The sequence below is a fragment of the Anopheles merus genome, chromosome 3L, assembly GCF_017562075.2.
Source record: "Anopheles merus strain MAF chromosome 3L, AmerM5.1, whole genome shotgun sequence".
NCBI classification, from domain to species: Eukaryota; Metazoa; Arthropoda; class Insecta; order Diptera; family Culicidae; genus Anopheles; species Anopheles merus.
In genome coordinates, this window is record NC_054085.1 from 31,504,948 (window position 1) to 31,524,698 (window position 19,751).

Consider the following 19,751-nt stretch of genomic DNA (forward strand, 5'->3'; position numbering starts at 1 on the left):
TGTATTTCCTGCTCTCCCAACGCCATCGTTTTCAGCTACAAACTAGATTCAGTTGTTCTGAATAGAGTTAGTGTCGTTCGAGGCTGGGGTGTTCTTGCTGATAGTTTACAAACTCAACAACATTCATCGCACTGAAAACATTTTGCCACGTGCTAACAAACTCATGGGTATGATCTTCGCGATAGCGAGGGACTTTACCGACCCGACCCGCTTGAAAGCAGTGCACTGTAGCTTAGTTACTTCCTATAGTGTAATAAGCCGCCTGGATTGCTAAAATCGAACAAAATTCAAAGGAACTTTACAGGCACTGCCACCAGAAGGTTGTTTAGGTCGCACTAACGCTCCTCTTTTTCCCTACCCCGTCCGTTGTCGCCTGCTGTATGTAATGTCCCCACAGGATCGCCGTTCAGTTGCACAAGCGAGCCTTATCAGTGGACTGCATCTAGTAAACGTAATGGACGCTGCTACCCTCCTTGCGCGAATCTCTCTGTATGCGCCACCTCGCGTTTTGCTTCCTGGCAATTTCCTTCATTTGCCCGCTAGACGTACTTTCTACAGGTCCTGCGATCCTCTGCTGCACTGTTTCCAGGCGATCAATCAAGCGCTTCTGATTCGGAATCGGAATCGATTCCAGCATCGGAATTGGTTTCGGAATTGATTCCCAACACGGGAACGGGTAAGCCCGACTTCGAGCTCCCACCGAATCTCTAGCGCCCGTGATAGTCATTTAAGAAGAAAAAAGAATAAAATGAAACTAGATCAGCATTCTTCCTTAATTTGTCAAGCTCGGCCAACATCAATGATCAAGTATTTCAAACCAGTAAAAAACATTTCAAAAGCCTCAATGGCCGGTCTGATGGTATAGTCGTCAACTCGTACGACTTAACAACAACATGCCCGTCATGGGTTCAAGCCCCAAATGGATCGTGCATCCATACGTAGGACTGAATTTCTTGCTGTGAGTAAATCAGTAAGTCACTCACTGAAAGCCAAACTAATGGTACAGGCAGGCCTTTGTCCGACAACGGTTGTTGTGCCAAAAGAAAAAGAAGAAGCCTCAATGGCAACTCGAATGATCTAGCATTGGTTACTTGGACCTACGTTTCAATCGCCAATGAACTAACTGGGCTGGTTAGAGACATCCGATCGCAGCCAATAGAATGAAAGTTGAAGCAATTATTTCCACCCCCGAATCTCTAGCGTGGACGATGGACGTTGCTTGTTGTTCGTGAACGGGAAATAGTTTTGCAGCGCAAACCTACTCTACTATGAAAAAAGGGCACCTTCTTCTACTAGTTTTTGGTGGGCATTTTATCAGCGCAAGCATAAGATACTGCGGGACATGACACCTTCCACCGAGCTTGTCCGTAATGATTGGGCTGTCGATACTTGTCCACACGCACACACATACACACACACACACACACCGTTCAAGAGCGTTATCCCCCCACAAGCGTGTTTTGTTACGTTATCGCCGTGTTATCGGCGTTACACCCGCAGATAAGGTAGGACGACCCGGCTGATGGTTGGTGTTGTGTGTGCTGTGGCCCATTGAAAAGAAGGGAATTTGGCTCTTCCAATGATGGTAACGGTTTGGAAAATTATGACAACAATATTAGACTCTAGTGCAAATGGGGACAAATGGAATGGGATAGACTCGGTCTAACCTACCTTGACAATTGTTTATAAATCCAAAGGTAATTAAATGTGCTAGCAGCAGCGTTGCAAGCACCAAGTGCCTACTGCTGCTACGTTTTGGCAACGTTTTCACCATCGTCCGAGGATGGGCTTGAGCTGCTGGTCCGAGATCGATGCTGGATCGAGCGGTGATTGTTGGCTCGCGCCGGTGCGTAACTGTGGCCTGTCCACAGGACGAAAGGGGCAACCGGTGCCGTTCCCTACTGTTGCATTGTTTGACCTTGCCCATCTCGTCATAGCACGACGGCACGGCATCGAGGATGCTGAACACACACATACAAGTGCAGACGCACACAAACGCACACACACACACAGCTTAGCAACACTTGTGTGATGGAATTCTTATCTGCAACAGCATTATCCTCAGACGATCTTCCTATTTCTCTCTTTTTCTCTCGCACGGGCAACACACACACACGTGCACCGACACAAAAATTAAATCACTCGTCACAAATTTGGCTACACAATGAATATTTTTTCGAACGAAATTTTTATCGACAATCGACCCTTTAAGAACAACACACAAACTCGATCTTGCTCGCTCGTTGTCTTCAGCGCAGCATCACACCTCCGCGCTCCGCGGAATCAATAATTCCGATATTTGTTTCGATCCACACACACACACAAACTCACACACACACACACTTTCTTAGAGATCGCTCCACCAAAAAGGGCAAGAATTTGTATCTTTCACCGCGCCGCGCATCACATTCTTGCCGCTACAGAGCCGCGCACGTCGAGTGCGTACGATCGCGAGACGGTGGCGGCCATCTTCGGCATCTCCTTCGGTCACTCCCGTTGCTTCCCCTTGCTTGGCTGCACACCCGCCCACGAGCTAGCCGCACTCTCGGGAGAACCGAACACGGTGCCGCAATTATTAGAAACAAAAACGCACACACACCAACACTTTGGTACACTGCGACGCGACGGATATGGGCAGCAGCAAATCGTTACGTTGTACAGCAATGCGCTAAATTATTAGTTAATTTGTCTGAACGCGCGTTCCAAAAAAAAATAATACGCTAAGGAAGCCAGATAAATAAAACGCGACCCGACGCGAATGACGTGCAGTGCGGTACAGAGCGCGCGACCCCCGGACGGTAGTGTTGGTCTGTGCGAGATGTACGGCGGCCAAAGCGCACGCAGTTTGACAGCTCTGTGTGTGTGTGTGTGGTGCGATATTTTGACCACACACAAATCCCACTGTGCGCGCTTCTGTCCGGCAGAGGCGACTGTTTTGGCCCATAGTTAGCTAACATCATGGGAGAAAATGCAAGAACAAAATTAATAGAACATGTTTTTGTACACCAAAACTTACACATTTAATTAATTGATTTAAATACAATCATTTTGAAAAGAAACGTCATGCAAATAACCTCCAAAAAAGGATGCTTTATTATATTTTTATCAATTTTAACCGTTGTTTCAATGAGCAACACCTTCATCTCTACGACCATGTAATATTTTTGTAAATTATTTTCAATTACAATTCTTAGTAGAATTAGAATTAGAATTATTCTCTAAATTCAAAACAGAATTCGTCGAAAAAAATAAAATAAAAAACCTAAAAGCAATTTTGTCCACCGCGAACTGTCAATCGGCACACTCAGCTGTGTTGTGTTTTGATTTCGCCCATGCACACACCCTGCCCTATCGCTTTCCTTCCCCCGCTCCAGCCACCCACCCAAGACAGAATCAAAACAAACGTGCGCAACCTCAGGCAAATGCATTGGCATTTTCCTAACCCTCCTCAATCTCCCCCACTCCTCCCTTCCCCCTTTTGAAGGGCTGTTATCCTCTCTCGAGTGTGTGGGTGAGTGAATGAGTGAGATAGAGAGCGAGAGCGAGCAAGGTAGGGCAGTTTTTCATTTTTCACACGCCACTCCACACCAACATCCAACCACGAAACGCCCACCATCGCACGGAGGTGCTGGGTGATCGATCACGGTCCACAACGCAACGCATTTCCGTGACCCGTCTGTGTGTGTGTGTACGTGTGTGTTTCACAGCAGCAGGAAAGGCTGTGTGTTGTGTTGAGTTCATTGTTTCTTTTTCGTTCTTTTATCACGGTGCAAATCCACTTCCACTCCGCTTCCCGTTATCAGTGTGTGTGTGCATTTTGTGGGTTAGTAATCGATGCCTCAGTATCAAATTGCAATCGATCCAAAACTATTCTGCGAGAAAAACACAGAAACATCATTCACTTTGGACCCGCCCGCCATCTGGAGTTTCCTTTACTTTGGGTGTAATCGATCAAGCACAGAAGTATTACAAGCGTGTGTGTGTGTGTGTGCTTGAGCTCTCTTTGTTCCAATTGACCTCGCGGTTTTTGTTTGCTAAACGGTGTAACGAAAGCGATGGGAGGATGTTATCTCTTCCAGTAGCAAGCGCCAACTACGCCTTGGCAGAACCACCTGCCGTCTCCTCTCCGCACGGAATACTACGTTGGCTGTGAAATTGCAATTCCGCACTATCTACAATCTTCCAGCTCAAAACACAGGGACACTCCGCCGGAACCTTCCAAGGAACGGATTGTATCGCAAAACAGCTGCTGGCCACACATTTCGGGTCTGGCACTGGTCGGACCACGTTTCGTGACAAATTATTCCCCCCATTCTTCCCCATGAGATAATCAATCTCCCACGGTGTGGCTGAGGAAAAGGCAAAGGTAGGTTGGTAATAGTGGTGGGTGCTCGGAATCGGACCTACCCGATTCCGATTCCCTGTTCGGAATCAATTCCGGAGCCGATTCAGGAGTTGGCTCCGTAATCGATTCTGGAATCGGCTCCGAGATCGGAATGGACCTGGGAATCGCTCAATTTGTTCCGGTAACGGAATCATAATTGACTCCAGGATTGTAATTAGCTCCGGAATGAAAATCAGTTCTTGAATCGAAATAAGAAATTTCAGAAGCGAAACCAGTCCGGGAATCTACATAAGAATATGGAGCGTTTATGGTGCTATTAGATTTGGTAGATGGAATTGGAATTCGGTTGTCCAAATGGATTCCAGCGAGCTTTATGACAATCGAATTTTCGTCTCTAGTGTAATAACACGCAGGGAATCTGAAATGGAATTTGTTTATTTTTTTTTCCATTTGAACGACTTAAATGCTTGTTAATACGCTGAAAGTATGTCTGTTTTTGTCTAGCATTTAATTGAAACTTTATTTATTTACTTTCTGTTTATCTCTCTGACAGTTAAATTCCTCTCGGTACAGAATCTACATAGGGCAATCCGAATTCATTTTTTAAGCCATGGTAACTTCTGTCCAACGAGTTTTGACATACCGAATCCAATTCCATCTACCAAATCTAAAAGCATCATTACAAGTAAATTATGATTCTTTGCGGCTATCACTGCGTAGCATCATTGGATTCAAACGTCTATTATGGAGATGCAGAAACCGACTCCGATTCCGGAGCCGATTCTGATTTCGGAACCAATTCCGATTCCGGAGCCAATTCCGATTCTGGAGACGATTCCGATTCCAGGGCCGATTTCGGAAACTGATTCCGGACCTACCATCCGGAATCGATTCCAAAAATCTTCAGAGCTAGCCGGAATCATTTTTTTTTTTTGACGAAAATTTCATTTTTTCCCATCACTAGTTGGTAGTAGCTGGGTAGTGGTGCTACGGAAGTGTGGAAGAAAATCGAAATTTTATTGATTTTCTCACCTGCGCTAATGCTTGTGTTCTGTTATTTACTTTGCCTGCTTTGATTGCTGCCGGCTCGTTAAATAGTAACGTATGTTTTTCTTTTTTCTTATTTTTTTTAGAACAACAAACCCTGCCTCGAGTCGAGCTCATTAGCATTCGGCGTGTGTTAAATCAGTTGCTGCCATCCTGCTGGTAGTGTCTGGTTGGTGGTTGAAGCTAAGTGTGTCTGTTTTACCGAGCTGCGCCGTATTGCTTCCACAAATTTCCATTTTCTTGTTGTTGTTTTACCATTCGATGAGTCATACCCATCGGGCGAGCAAAAACGAACGTTGCACAATTCACACTTCTGCTCAAGTGCGCCATCGCCGGCTGCTACGAACGTGATAGATAAGAGCAAATCTCACTTGACGTGAAGCGAGTACCACCACCACCACCAGCATGGAGATCGGACCGGACGAGTGGATGGAGCGGGCGAAGGAGAATATGAAAAAGTTCCTCAACCGGGGCGGTGCGTGCCGCGGGGACGAGCCGCAAATGCTGACCGGGGCCGCGCTCGAGAACACGCTCGGGTACGCGCTAAACCTCACGATGAAGGACCCGAACGAGTGGACGGACGACGAGCTGCAGCAGGAGTACATGGAGCGGCTCTGCTTCTACGATGCCGAGTCGCGTAAAACGATCGACCGGCTGACGCAGCAGATGTATGCACAGATTGGGGGCGAATCGCCAGACGAACCGTGCCAGCTGACGATTCTGCCGATCGAGCTGTACGCGGAAGGGAAGCTGTACGAGGTGGCCCTGTTCCGGTACCAGTTCGGGGTGGGCACTGAGCCGAAGTACGTCGACTCGTACGGCCGGGTGTACGGCAGCTTTAAGGATTTTTTGCGCAACAACAAGTACCCGTCGGCGGAGATGATGTACCCGCGGGAGGGCCGGCTGGAGGCGGGAGAGGACAAAACCGTACTGTACGAGGTGGGCAAAACGCCCGCCTGGAAGGCGTACTACTTTAAGGCGCTCGACATTGCGACGGGCATTATTGGTGAGTTTGAAGCAAGTTTGAATCACTCCAACGGTAGCTAATGAGCGCTTTGGTTTTCCATTTCGCACAGGAATTGCGGGCGCTACCGGGGCCATCTTTCTGTCGGGCGGTATCGCCACCCCGTTCGTAGCCGCCAGCATCGGTTCGGCCCTGTACGCGACGGGCCGGTCGATCGATGTGCTGCGGGACAAGAGCGCCCACCAGGAGTCGCTCAATCCGTTCCTCGATTCGGAATCGCGCACCGCCTGGCTCAGCCTGACCGCTCACGTCCTCACGTTCGGCACGATGCCCCACATCTCCGCCCTGTCCGGCGTGGCCTCGACCAGCCACAGCATCGCGACCGGCTTCAAGGTGTGCAACTTCATCAACGAGACGGGCAACATCATCAGCGATCTCGTCATCTGCGACACACTGTCGGCGATGCACTCGAACTACTACAACGCGTCGATCGAGACGCGGCTCGCGCACGCCGCCTCGATCTGCTTCTGGACCAAAACGACCATCAGCATCCGGCAGGCGGAGCTGATGATGAAGAACAACGCGATCGTGGCGCTGAAGCTGTTCGGGTTCGAGGATCACTGCTGCGAGTACTTCAACAACGATGCGCACGCGATCGACATCGGGCTGCGGATAGCGAAGCATTCGCTCGAAACGAACGTGCAGATCGTGTCGGACGCGAGCGATCCGGGCGCGATCCGGATCGATGGTAGCCGGTTCCCGATCGTGGAGCTGCTGCGGCTCGAGCCGAGCGAGGTCGAGACGCTGTTCGATGCGCTGCAGGGTGTTTCGGCGGACGAGCGTGCACTGTTCGATGAGATGCGTCCACTGGTTTGCTGCGGGAAGGCGGCTGCTGCCGCCGACGAGGATGAGGGCAAGCTGAGCGTGCTGGTGCGCATCCTTGCCCGGGAAGCGGAACGGGAGTGCTTGCCCGTGAGCGATCTGATGGAAATGTTGCTGCAAACGTACGCCGCCATCAAGCGGTACGAAGGGGGCGCGGCCGGCAGCGTGCAACCGACCACGTTTCAGCTTTCGGCCGGTGGTCTGTGTATTGGTCGCGGTCTCTGCATGCGCCTGAAATCGGCCTTCATTCTGTTTGCGTCGAAAGAGGTGGCCCCGGCACCGGTGGAGCTGTCCGCGGGGGAGAATAGCAGCAGCAGCAGTAAGGCGCGTGACGGTGACGAAACAGGCGATAGGGAAACGAACCGTTTAATTCGGGCGCTGTTGGAGCTGTCCGAGAAGCAGTGCAGCCAGTTGTCGGACATTATCCGCCAGGATCCGAACTATTTTTCTATCTTTAAGCAAAAGCCACTGGAAACGATCGAACAGGCAGGTGAGGTGGCCGACACGGAGGCCCACAGGGAGCAGCTGCTGTACGAAAGGCTTAAGGAGAATATTTTGAAAGCACTGGAGCGAAACACGACCAACCAGGACGACAGCTAAATCATCGGCCACATGCAAAAGAAACAACTGTGGGTAAGTTTTCACCTCGACTCCTTTTGCACGCACACACACACACACATTCCCCGGAAGGTTCCAAAAAGGATGTTTAGAAGTCATTTGTATGCTTTGTGGATTTGGTGTGGTGTGGCTGTGTGGTGGGTTGTGCTGTTTTATTGTTTGGTACTTTTATGCGCAAAAAAGCGGTGCAAGCGACTTAAAAAAAGCAATATAAAATTGAGTGAAATCAACTAGCTGCTAACATTTTTAGCCAATATATAAACGAATACATCATACACCAACAACAAAAAAGGTAGAAAAGAAAATAAAAACCATTAACATCAATTTATATCTAGCCAAATTTTTGCAAAGTGCGGTGCGTAGTAGTGCGCCGCAGGCGACTCCTTCGGGCGATAGAACCGGACAGCTTTTGTAGTGCAAAACTTGATGATGGAATGAGAATCAGAATGAAAAACCAAACGAATATATAAAAAAAAGTATACAAACATCAGCAGCAAACAGTCTGCGACCAGTATGACTAAAACTAAAACCGTAACAGAAACATATCAAATTTGAAACCGAGTTCAAGATGAATTAGCTACCAGAAATAGTAAATGAATAGAGATGAACAGATTTTTACACATTTAAAAACAAATAGGTAAATAATATCATTCAGCATATGTTTTGGGCAACTGTAGAGACAGAGAGCAAATGCGCACAACATAAATGAAAATACAAACACACACACTCTCTCAGCCAAACACACAAACACATACAAACAAAAGAGAGGCGCTTTCTCTTCCGGCTATCAAACGCCGCGCTTCCTTGGATGAGCGCTTGAGCGCGGTGAAAAATCGCTTTCCTTACCGCTCTCCATAACCTTCCATTTCTTATTCCCTCTCCAACAGTGCCGTTTTGGCTCCACTCGTCTACCCGACTGAACACACAGAGACGAGTGCTTTGATTGAAGCGCGCAAACAGAAGATGAGAAGAAGAAGAAGCAGCAAAAAAACCTAAAAGTGCACAAAATCACAAAACAAATCAAATCAAACGAAAACATAATCAAATGAAATCTGGAACACATTACTTATTAAACATTTGCAAACGTTTCTACCTGAAAGCAAAACAACAACAGAACCATTTTTAGGCAAAACACAAAAACACACACACACAATTAGGAATTTCTACTGAGGCGAGACGAGAACACTTTCGAGAATGTTTTTATTTTTATGAGCTCTATTTACCTATCCAACTGTTTGTGAGTGTTAATTTTGTTTATGGAAAAAAGTGGTAAACGAAACAAACAAACAAACAAACAAACAAACAAGAACACGTGAACAGACAAAATAACTCACACACACGCGCGTTAGTGTTTTAACGATTAGATAAAAAGAAAGCTTAGTAATTTAACCAAAAACCGAACTTGTTAAGTGATAGAATTGGAAGAATTTAGTGCAGTACGCATAAACAAAAACACGTGCTGGGGGGACACAAAACCACGAACATATTTATACAGGGGGAGGAGGAGGCGTGAATTGTGTGAGTGAGCATCAAATCCACTACCTAGATATATATATATACCCTACACCACAATCCCCTCTCCAGTATGAGCTGCGTGCGAGTAGCGCGGCGGGCTTGGAATACTTATGAAGTTAGGAAATGCTTTTCTAGTGTTTTTTGTAACAAAAGTATAATAAATATATCTTTAACTTTTAGTGTGTAGGCAAAAAGATAACAAAACAGAAAACAAACACACACAAACAAAAATTATAAGAAAAATGTTAAACTAATATGAAAGTATATAAAAATGAGCAAAGAAAAACACGAAATAAAGCAAAAGAAAACATACAAAACACCAAACATTTGTAAAGTGTCAAAAAAAAACAACAACAAACAAACAAGAAAAGATGTTTAAAACCACAGGCTAAAAGAATGAGAGTTTGTTAAAGCTTGCACAGCAGCGTATAGAGAAACCATTGGCAAATTGGCATTAAACATAGATTTCAAATTCAGAGAGTAGTGCAGCGCGTGTCCTCCGTACACGTTTTGAAAAGTTCCAATTTTGTTATAGAGATGTGACACCACATAGAGAGATTTAGTAGAACATGCTGGCCCAAATTGTAGCCGTATGCGTAGAGGTAGCAGTAGTTAGTAGACGCAGAGTAGAGGTGTGCTAGTAGTGTAGAAGGCCAGTTTCACTCGCTATCAAACATGAAGAACCCTGTCAATTAACAAAGCTGCTTAGAGTAGTGGCCGAAATGGATGCAACAACAAAACCAAAAACGAAAAGAAATCAAGAATCTGCACAGCTCTGCCCTTCAAATCCCGATGTTTTGTACGATCTATTTTTCTATCTCTCTTTACCACTGTTTGTTAAAACCACTGAAATGTTAAATTTTTTTATACGTTGTATGATGATTGTTTGCCTACTACACAACTTCCCTGGCACTTTATTGAAGGTGCTGGGTGAAGATTTTTAACTAAGTTTCCGAGGCTGCCAACGAAAGCAGGATGGTGCGCTTTTTTGATACCGAAACACATTAAGCTCGGCACACGAATGTTAAGCTTTAACTAATTATGGGGGGAAAAAAACATTGTAGACGCGTGCGAGAAGGCAAAGGAAATAAAAGAAAAGTGATGGTTACTTGTGAAAAAAACCCCGTGTGATATTATATTTGCATTGCATATCCCCTTTTGACAATTTATGTCTTCTCCTTTTTTTTCGCTTAATCTTTCTTAATTTATTAATTACTTTTTAAACGTATCTTCCTCAAATGTAATAAAAAATATCACGCCGAAAAATACGGGGACATCGCATTTAGATTACGCATTCCGAAGGTTCACATGCACACAAGCAGCAGGTGCATAAACCAATCGAGGAGTTGTGTGAAATTCAACCTAACAAATGATAACGGATCTTAACTCTCCACCAAACGGCACATTGCGCAACACAAAAGTGCAAAACGGGCTAACAATAATACCGCAAAATACTACACAACACGCCACTTGTTCCAGTCGCGCAGTAAGCAAAACAAATAAACGGAGCGAAAGAAGAAAGAAGCGGAAGAAATCCGTAATCCTAACTCAAATGTGTGTATTAAAATCGAATCGGAGACAAAACGGCAACTCAAACTGGCATATAAGCATGATGTTGTTTTGTGGAGGAGTGTGAAGAACAGGGACAGTCGTTTACAAATAGAAACACACACACACACACACGTCCTACATCCTAGTGCCATCATTCTCGGCGAGAGGGGGTCTGCTTCACGGCAGCTGCGAGTGGCGCGGCGGTGTGCGCCAGATTGCGCTCGAGTTACGCTTCAGCTTTTGCGCATCGATCGAGGGGAACAGTAGGCGCAGATCGGGCGTCATCGGCTGCACGGAGAACAGTCGATCGATCACGCTCGACTGTAGCTGGGCCTGCAGTTGCAGCTGCTTGCGGAAGTCGGCCGCTGCAATGAAAACAAGCGCACACAACAAAAGAGAATTGTAGTCTTACCATTATCGAAACGAGTAGTGATGGGAAAAATGAAGTTTTAGTCGGAATCGATTCCGGCTAGCTCCGAAGTCTTCCGGAATCGATTTCGGATATTAGGTCCGGAATCAGTTTCCGGAATCGGAATCGGTTCTAGAATCGGCTCCGAAATAGGAATCGACTCCAGCATCGAAATCGACTCCAGCATCGAAATCAGCTCCGGAATTGATTCCGAACACGGAGTCCGAATCGTGTAGGTCCGATTCCGAGCTCCAACCACAAGAAACGAAATGGAAAGAGGGGAGGGGAAGGAGGGGAGAGGGAAGTTGCTTTCGAAATGGGTACTTACTCTTCTGGCACCATTCTGGCAGTGGCGGTCGCTGCTTCTTGCGCGGTGCGCTCGTATCCTCCGACACCTCCTCGTCGGTGGAGTCGTCCGTGTCGATCATCTCGAACGTGAACAGCTTCTTGCTGGCGGCGGAAGAGCCGGCCGCCCCACCCGCCAGCTTCTTTTTCGCGGCCAGCTGCTGCTGGTGGTGCTGCTTCTCGAGCTGCTGCTGCTGCTGGCGCAGCTTCTGCTGGTAGAGCTGCTTGTGCAGCTTTGTTTCGTGCGTATCCTTCGTTTGATTTTGCTTCAGCGTGTCCAGTAGCTCTCGATTGATTCTAAAAAACAATATTGATACCAATTAGAATTTGAAAAAAAAACCAATAGGAAAAAAACATTGCGTACCGTTCCTGGTCGGCCAGCTGTTTGGCCAGCTCGTCCCGCTTCTGGTCGGCGAGCGTTTTCTGCTCCTCCGCCTGGCGCCGCTTCTCGAACTCCTCCAGCTTGCGGGCCTTCTTCTGCGCATCGAGGCGCAGCTTCTCCTGCTTCTCCTGCACCAGCTTCCGGTACTTTTCCTCCTTCTCGCGCACCAGCCGCTCGGCGTGTTCGCGCTTTTCGCGCTCCATCGCTTCCCGCTGGGCCGCCGCTAGCCGCTGCTTTTCCTCGCGCTTTTTCTTCTTCTCGTCCAGCAGCGAGGAGGTGGAAGAGGCGGCCGATAACGTGCCACCGCTGCCGCCACCACCGCCGGCACGGTCCCAGCTTGAGTCGCGCGAGTGGCTTTGTGCGCCGCCGCCGCTCGTTGTACCGTGATGGAGCGCCCTGCTCTGCATCTGGCCAATCTTGGACGCGGAGGACGCTTTCGGCATGGGCGGCTGGGCGGCACAGTTTGGCGTGTAGGCGGACGAGGAGGAGGAGGTGTACGGTTTCGCGTGTGCCGAGCGGGTTATGCCGTGCGGTTCCGTCGTGCCGAGCGTCGGTGTGCTCACCGTTTTCATCAGCCGCCCGATCTGGGCCTGCGGCGTGCCAATCTTGGATGCCGCGGACCCACCCGTTGCCGTCGCACACTTCTCGAACGCCTCGATGCGGCTCTTGATCGGGCTCATCACGCACGGGTTGAACAGTTCCTTGTTTTTCTTCGCGTCGGCCACCGCGCTGGCGGACTTTTTCAGCGCAGCCGCACCCCTTTGTGGCTTCGGCCCGGGCACTGGGAGGGGGGCAGCGGCAGCGGCCCTTGTACGGGGGGTGGTCGTTTTTGATTTTAGCTGCTCAGGCGCTGGCTGTACGGGCGAGTTTTCCACCACCGAGTCGTCCTCGGTCATGATGCTGGCGTTTGCGAGCGGAACATGCTGCTGCTGCTGCGGCCCGGCACCACCCGACGAGCCGCCACCGCTCTTCTCGATCACGTACGTATCGTCCGGATGGCGCTCCGATCCGGCCATCGGTGGTGTGCCGCCGGCAGCGGGAATATTGAACGTTTCATTGCAAATCGGCGCACCGCGTACATTTTCCATCGGCGAGTTGACCGTAAACGTGCCGTCATGTATCGACGGTGGCATAGTGAACGTGCCGTCGGATGGAATCGGCTGACCTGCTGCAGTACCAGTCGTGTACGTTCCATTCATATCGGACGGGCCGACGTGCGCTTGTTGGGGCAGCTCGTGCGACGGGATTTTCTGCAGCGCAATTTTTAGCGGCCGCATCTGGCTCTGCAGCTGCGCCGTGGTGGTGGTGTTGGTGGTGGTTTCCACCTCCATTGGCTCCTGCTGCTCCTGTGCATCCTCGTAGGTGGATTTATCGGACGTCCGGTCGGCCGGTGCTGGCTGCTGCTGTACGATCGAGAGCTTTTCCGCCTTGATGCGCATCGGTTCGATCAGTACACCCACGTCCATCAGCACCGCGGGTGGCGTCGTAGGGTTGGAGGGCGACGTAGCCGCCTCCGTCGCCACCGGTTCTTCCACCTGTTTGCCCGTCTGTTTGGTTTTCGTCCGCGTAGGACGTCCAACCCGATTTTTGGCGGTGGTGCTGCTGCTGTTGCTCGCGCTACTGCTAACGCTGCTGGCCGTACTGTTCATGGTCGAATCGGCCGACGACACGGCCGAGCTGGACGCCGTGTCGCTGGTGTCCTTGGCACCCTTCTCACCCACGGGCGGTTTTTTCTTCGTGCGTACCTTCGGTGCGGGAAGCTTCGGTGGCGGCATAATGCTCGGCGGTGGCATCTCCTCGTCCGACACAATCTCCACCTTCGGTATGACCGGGGGCACGACCAGCAGTGACATGTCGCGCTCGCTTTTGCCGGCCTGCTTCGCCGGTTCCTTCTGCGATGCTTCGTTTGCGCTGGAGAAGCCTTCGTCGTTTGTCCGCTTATCGGCAGCGGCAGCTGCCGGGCTAAAGATTCGGTTCGCCCGGTTCGCATCGTTTTCCGTCTCCATCTCGACGTATGTTCGCTCGAGCGTGGTTTTCTCCATCGCCACCAGCGCCTCCTTTCCGCCCCGCACCAGCGTACTGTTAGCGACGGACGAGTTGCGCTCCAGTTTGATCGTCACCGCCGTGCCGCCATCGTTGCGCAGCTTGCTGCCTATTGCCGGTTCCTTCAGCTTTTCCTGCGCCTTCAGCCGTGCCGTTCGCGACGGCCGGACGGACGTTTCGTTCGCCTGGCTGGTGGTGGTGTCCATCGGTTGCGGTGCCTCCTTTTCACCCGCACCCTTGCCACCACTCACATCTAGCATGCGGGCAGAGGACGATTTGCCTGTGCCGCCTGTGGTCGAACGATCGTTCGTCGATGTTCTTGCTTCTGACTTTTCTTCCTCCTCCCCGGTGGACTTACCGCTCGCTTCTTCTTCCTTTTCCGATAGGGATGCCTGCCGCTTGGGGCGCTTCTTGTTCTGTACCGGTGTGCCCCGCTCCTTTGCCAGCGAGACGCACTCGCTCAGCTTCTTCTCGAGCTCCTGTTCCAAAAAGGGAAAACAAACAGGTAATGTGAGAAATCGTTATCCTTCCCCTTCCGGTTATGGCTGTAGGATCTTCTGCCCGAGCCCGACAGCGCATGCTACAGTTCTGTGCGTCTCCCTGCGGCCTGCTGCTTACCACGAACTCAGCATCCATAGCCCGTTCGTAATCGAGTGCCTCCCCGATGAAGGAGTTGAACATTTCCAACAGCTCATCCATGTTGCTGGAGATTGGAGAGCAGTTTGCCTTTAAAACTGTGCTCCAAATCTGCTGTTCGAATTCGCTCAGTCCACTATATAGATGAATCAACACGGACACAATACACCACAGGCAAAAAGATGCTACTCCATAGAGAGTGTAGGCAACACCCTTTCAATACATTGCGCGAACCGTGCACACTTTGGCTCACAACAGTTGCGGTTGCTTTTTTCGCGATTTTTTTTATCGAGTTTTGCAACACTATTTCTACAATTCTGCAGCCAATTTACCGCAAAAAAACCGACGATACCAGCACACACCAAACACAGCAGCACATAAACCCGCTCAAATCGACGGCGTAACTTCAAAAACTTGAATGAACCGTTTCGGCACCAACACCATGACAGCAGCTGCACAAAAGGCCGTTTGGAAATTTTGAACCAACGGAACTTTTGCTGACAGCTGGCAAGGTACATACAGGTGCGGTATGAGAATTGCTGCATTGTTCGATGCAAACAATTTTATCATTTGAAATATTGAATTTTGATTTAATGTAAATTTAAGCAAAAACCTATGAGGTCTATATAATTATTCCGAAAAAAGTGCTAATGTTGCATAAAAAAGTTTGCTAAAAAAGTTAAGGGTAAAAGTAAGGCTCAGCCCTCTACGTTACACTAGCGTTACGCGTAACGCCTGTTTATCGCAAACCCAAGCAATATTTTTTAACGCCTGTTTTAACCACCGTGGATGAGCTAATTAATAGATTTTATTTCATTTATTAAATTTATTTATAAATATGTTTAATATTTAAAAATTTCTACTCGTATCAGATTTATTTTTTCATAAACCATAGTGCAAAAATGAAAAATTTTAAATCTGTTATTTACTTGTAATTTAAGAATATAATCTTATTGATATCGATTTATACTAAAGCAAATAACTTATATTTTCATCGTAATTTAAAATTTTGTTTATTTAAGTAATGTACACTGGTCGGTCGCGTGGACAGAACTGTAATAAATATGCTGCTAGAGAATATTTTATGGAATGTGACGCTTCTCCAATGTAACGTAGAGTGCTGAGCCTTACTTTTATCGCTGTAGAAAAATGAAAACGAAATAACAGGAGGAGATTCAATCATTTTTTGATGTATGCGTGTGAATTCCAATGGCTGTTTTGGTTGATGTGTCGTAGTGTGGTTGAAAAACAATCGAATCCCGTCCTGTTATTCGTTGGTCCAATATGGCCTTCCCGCCAAACCTATAAGCCCACCTAGTCCCTATACCCTCTTTGTTTTGCCCATTAACCCCGGTTTGGACGTTTGGGAATGAACATTCATCAATGCACCTTTGGGAATCTTGGCATTTTTGACAGCTAGATGAATTCAGGTAAACAATACCATTCGGCGCGAATCGACCGCAAGGAAATATTGGCTCAACGTTAACTGCGTGGAAACAGCGTTCCCTATAAAATACGACCCGCGCCGACTTTTATCCGTGCTCGAAGAAAGACGTAAAATGGAGTCATCCTCGTCCGAATGCCCTATCGACAGCCTTCCACCCGAGGTAAGAAAGCGTGTGTTCAGATTGTTGAAGCAAACCACAAACTCTACTCATCCGTTTTGCGTTGTAGATTATGCACATTATTTTCGACTTTCTCGATCTGGAAACATTAAAATCGGTCTCACTCACCTGCCATCGTTGGGAGCGTATTTTCGCCAAATACTGCACGTCTCGCTTCAAGCTGTGCATCGATACAAAAGATCGTAAAAATCCGGACAGTACAGAACCACCCACCAAAAGATTGCAACGGGCAACTAAGATGTTACAGCGCACGCAACGCGTCTACCGCCATGTACATCTGAGTCTGATGTATGGTCGGTTTGGTCCCAAGCATACAAATGGTGTATTTAGCACGATTTTCGCACCGCACTGGCTGCAGCAATTGGTCGTGTTAGATCTAAATTTGGCACTGGATTCGGAACATATGGTCACCGAGGTATCGGATGCCATCGCAAAGATGAGCTGTCTGCAGGAGCTAAGCGCTACGTTTTGCCACAAGCGACCCGACGGAACAATATTTATAGGAGGTAAATATTTCTGTCAGTTTACGAAACTTACAAACCCCTCGCTTCATAAGTTGAAGGTTAGGTGTCTTTTGCCTGCCTTAATCGATTGTCCCAATATGCGCTCGCTGGACGTCAACCTGGAGCTGAACAAGAAAAGCATCGCGGACAAAATATATCTTCGGCACAACGAGCAGGAAGGAACTCTGTGGCGTGTGGAGCAGGTCGAGGAGCTCGTGATTGACCGCTTAACATCGGATGATGATCTAGACGTGACAGAATACCTGAGGCAGTTTCTTCAGCATATGCCGCACCTGAAATCGTTACGCTTGGGTGCGTTTGATGTACCGGACAAAATGCTGCAAGTCATTGCCGACTCGTGCCCTCGGTTGGAGGAACTGGCGCTGAAGTACTTGAAAGTGGACGACCCGGACATATTGCGCCACCTCTCTAAACTTACTCAACTGCGTAACTTAGGCGTCTGGTATGCCTTAGGAACTCATGACCATCCACTGTCGTTCGCCGGCGTTAAGCTACCCAGGTTGGAGAAGCTGTATAACAATGAGGCTATATTCGATTTCCAATCGCTAGCGTGCATTCCATCGGTGAAATGGTGCAAGATCTCTCCGAACGTACGAAGAAGACCAAGATCACTCGTCTGCGACGGTTTCGCTGAACATTGGCAACAGCTACGATTCCTTTGGCTCAACTTAACTTATGTGCAGGATTTGGCGAATATCCTTCTGGCTGAGCTGCCCAAGATGCCTGCCCTGGAAATGCTCGTACTGGAGGACGTATTTAAGCTGCCAGACCTACACACCTTTTTACCGCCCTTGCCCCAGCTAAAGCGACTAGTAATCTACCATAAGAAGGAAATTTTGCAGCAGTACCATAACACTGCTGAGCTGGCGAAACTAGTTCCGAACGTGAAACGCATCGAAATGAGTGAAAATAAGTATCGCTATCAGTACGATTTTGTAGGCATCTTTTAGTAGCCCAGGGCAATTACAAGATCAGTGCAGCTTAAATCGAGAGACAAGCACGGTTGAATGTAGAGTGCGTGAATCTAGAAGGAGGTTGAGGTCTAGAGTTTTTTTTAAGTATAATTTGAAAAGTAATATGAAGGCAAGCTATAGCGCGGACATCTTGAACTATAGAAAAATAGAATTTTAGAAAACAAACACATGTTTTAAATCTGAACAGCAAAGCGGCTAGCATCAAGAAAGAAGCATCAACAGTCATCGGAGTAACACCTTTAGGATTAATTAATATGACATGGTTTCAGCGTTACGAAATGGAATAGGTTACCGAACCTAGGCCGGTGCTGGTACTGATTTTGGACCCAAACTGATCCTGGTACTAATACTGAACCTACGACGATGCTGGTACCGATCATTCTATTTTGTTTGTTTATTTATTTATTTTAATTTAAAATCGGCTTTCATGTGTGATCACTATCCCATACCGTTCCAGAAACTGATACTGAACCCATAATGGTATCTGAATCCAACACGAGCCCATACCACTTCTGGAGCTGATACTGAATCCAATATCGGTACTGGAACTGTTGAAGAACCAATGCCTGTCAAAATACGTCTCTTGATTTGGTTCCGTACCTGTAACGGTTCCAGAACCTGTACCTGATCCGGAACGAATCATGAACCTTCCTCCAGTACTGGAGCCGATAAAGCGCCTGTTTCTACCCAGTAACTGATTTCGTAGCTCGACGAAACCATTCCGGGCAATATATGTGGTGCTTATGAATTAGCGTATGAATTTTAGCTCAATTTCTCTAGTGGCATTGGTTCCATATTGGTTCGATCATCAAAGCGCCGGAGTCGCAACGACGTACAGTCGAAATTTGTTGCTTGGGTCGAACTGCATGGCAAGCTTTGTTTTTGTTTACGTTTATTGCGAGCCCGCCATTTCTCATCAACCTGCGGCAATTCCTTTAGGCATAAGAGCAAAGTACCTCGCGAGCAATGAGCAAGCAAAAGAGATTGCACATTCAAAAATTCACAGAAATCTACTATGGGACACAAACCAAAATCACAACACCAGAAACAACAATAACAAGTACAAAACATATTACGAAAAATTGTATGAAGAAAACAAAAACATCATAAACAAAATGGATAATATAGTAATAAATGATAACACTAAAAGAGTAAAGATAATATACAATGCCCCGGATAATATAACGAAAAATCAACATACAAACAAACAAATCCTCAAAAGATATTACCAACAAGAAATAGAGTTTTTAAAAAAAACAAACACAATTATTTACACGGATGGAAGCAGAACAGACGATGGTTGTGGTATAGGTATATACATCAAGCCACACAACAACAAAAATATGTACTGGAGCTACAAATATAAATTAAAAAACAACACACCCATTACCTCAGTAGAACTGACTGCAATAGACAAGGCATTACAAATAGCAGTGGAAAACAACATAATAAATCCTATACTATATACGGATAGTAAAGCGGCTTGCAGCATCATAAAAAGGGAACAAGATAACAACAACATAGAGGAAAGTACATACAATATTATTAAAAACAGTTTAAAAATAAATGCTCAAATCAGATGGTTACCGGGACATATTGATATCGAAGGTAATGAAAAGGCGGATGACTTAGCAAAAAAGGGAGTAACGACAGACAACATTATGGAAAACAAATTAAGAAAAAGTGACATCAAACTTATGTTTCAACAAAGAATGATTTTGGAAACGCAGGAATGGTACACAACGGAAATACAACATAAAGGGAAAAAATTCGCAGAATACCAGAAAGAATTCAAAAGAGATAACTTGCATAAAACGATAAATATAAATGCAAATGAAATAAAGACTATGAATCGGATACTAACAGGACATGACTTCTCAAAATACTGGCT

At 47.2% G+C, this 19,751-nt stretch overlaps 4 protein-coding genes across 5 annotated transcripts in view; 2 read left to right on the plus strand and 2 right to left on the minus strand.

The window, feature by feature from the left end:
• Nucleotides 1–2,812, minus strand: part of LOC121599157 (low-density lipoprotein receptor-related protein 6) — a 32,003-nt gene extending 29,191 nt beyond the window's left edge. The window contains exon 1 of the mRNA XM_041926712.1: nt 1,672–2,812. Coding sequence (XP_041782646.1) covers nt 1,672–1,975 — 304 coding nt within the window. The 5' untranslated portion in view covers nt 1,976–2,812. The remainder of the gene's footprint in view (nt 1–1,671) is intronic.
• A 513-nt stretch (nt 2,813–3,325) lies between these two features.
• LOC121598574 lies at nt 3,326–9,302 on the plus strand. Of its 2 annotated transcripts, XM_041925605.1 has the most exons (4): nt 3,326–4,366; nt 5,479–6,398; nt 6,469–7,871; nt 8,744–9,302. In XM_041925605.1, the coding sequence occupies exons 2-3, from the start codon at nt 5,798–5,800 to the stop codon at nt 7,836–7,838; spliced, it is 1,971 nt and encodes a 656-aa protein (XP_041781539.1). In that variant the 5' UTR covers nt 3,326–4,366; nt 5,479–5,797; the 3' UTR covers nt 7,839–7,871; nt 8,744–9,302. The 2 variants fall into 2 exon arrangements, with proteins under 2 accessions (XP_041781539.1, XP_041781538.1); XM_041925604.1 differs by lacking the exon at nt 8,744–9,302 and having other exon boundaries at nt 6,469–8,156.
• A 1,603-nt stretch (nt 9,303–10,905) lies between these two features.
• On the minus strand, nt 10,906–15,188 carry LOC121598573 (eukaryotic translation initiation factor 4 gamma). Its single transcript, XM_041925603.1, has 4 exons — nt 14,720–15,188; nt 12,041–14,580; nt 11,660–11,973; nt 10,906–11,287 (listed from the first exon to the last, which is right to left on the minus strand). Exons 1-4 carry the CDS (start codon nt 14,798–14,800, stop codon nt 11,100–11,102), a joined length of 3,123 nt encoding a protein of 1,040 aa, XP_041781537.1. The 5' UTR covers nt 14,801–15,188; the 3' UTR covers nt 10,906–11,099.
• Nucleotides 15,189–16,161: 973 nt separating this feature from the next.
• LOC121600216 lies at nt 16,162–18,393 on the plus strand. Its single transcript, XM_041928631.1, has 3 exons — nt 16,162–16,344; nt 16,412–18,229; nt 18,318–18,393. Exons 1-2 carry the CDS (start codon nt 16,297–16,299, stop codon nt 17,834–17,836), a joined length of 1,473 nt encoding a protein of 490 aa, XP_041784565.1. The 5' UTR covers nt 16,162–16,296; the 3' UTR covers nt 17,837–18,229; nt 18,318–18,393.
• Nucleotides 18,394–19,751: the final 1,358 nt, after the last annotated feature.

Coding starts and splice junctions, on each gene's coding strand:
- LOC121598573 (XM_041925603.1), bottom strand. CDS start 14,800: ATGGATGAGCTGTTGGAAATGTTCAACTCCTTCATCGGGGAGGCACTC. Junction 14,581..14,719: donor CTATGGATGCTGAGTTCGTG/GTAAGCAGCAGG, acceptor TTTTTGGAACAG/GAGCTCGAGAAGAAGCTGAG. Junction 11,288..11,659: donor GCCAGAATGGTGCCAGAAGA/GTAAGTACCCAT, acceptor TTTTCATTGCAG/CGGCCGACTTCCGCAAGCAG.
- LOC121598574 (XM_041925605.1), top strand. CDS start 5,798: ATGGAGATCGGACCGGACGAGTGGATGGAGCGGGCGAAGGAGAATATG. Junction 6,399..6,468: donor CATTGCGACGGGCATTATTG/GTGAGTTTGAAG, acceptor CATTTCGCACAG/GAATTGCGGGCGCTACCGGG.
- LOC121600216 (XM_041928631.1), top strand. CDS start 16,297: ATGGAGTCATCCTCGTCCGAATGCCCTATCGACAGCCTTCCACCCGAG. Junction 16,345..16,411: donor TCGACAGCCTTCCACCCGAG/GTAAGAAAGCGT, acceptor TTTGCGTTGTAG/ATTATGCACATTATTTTCGA.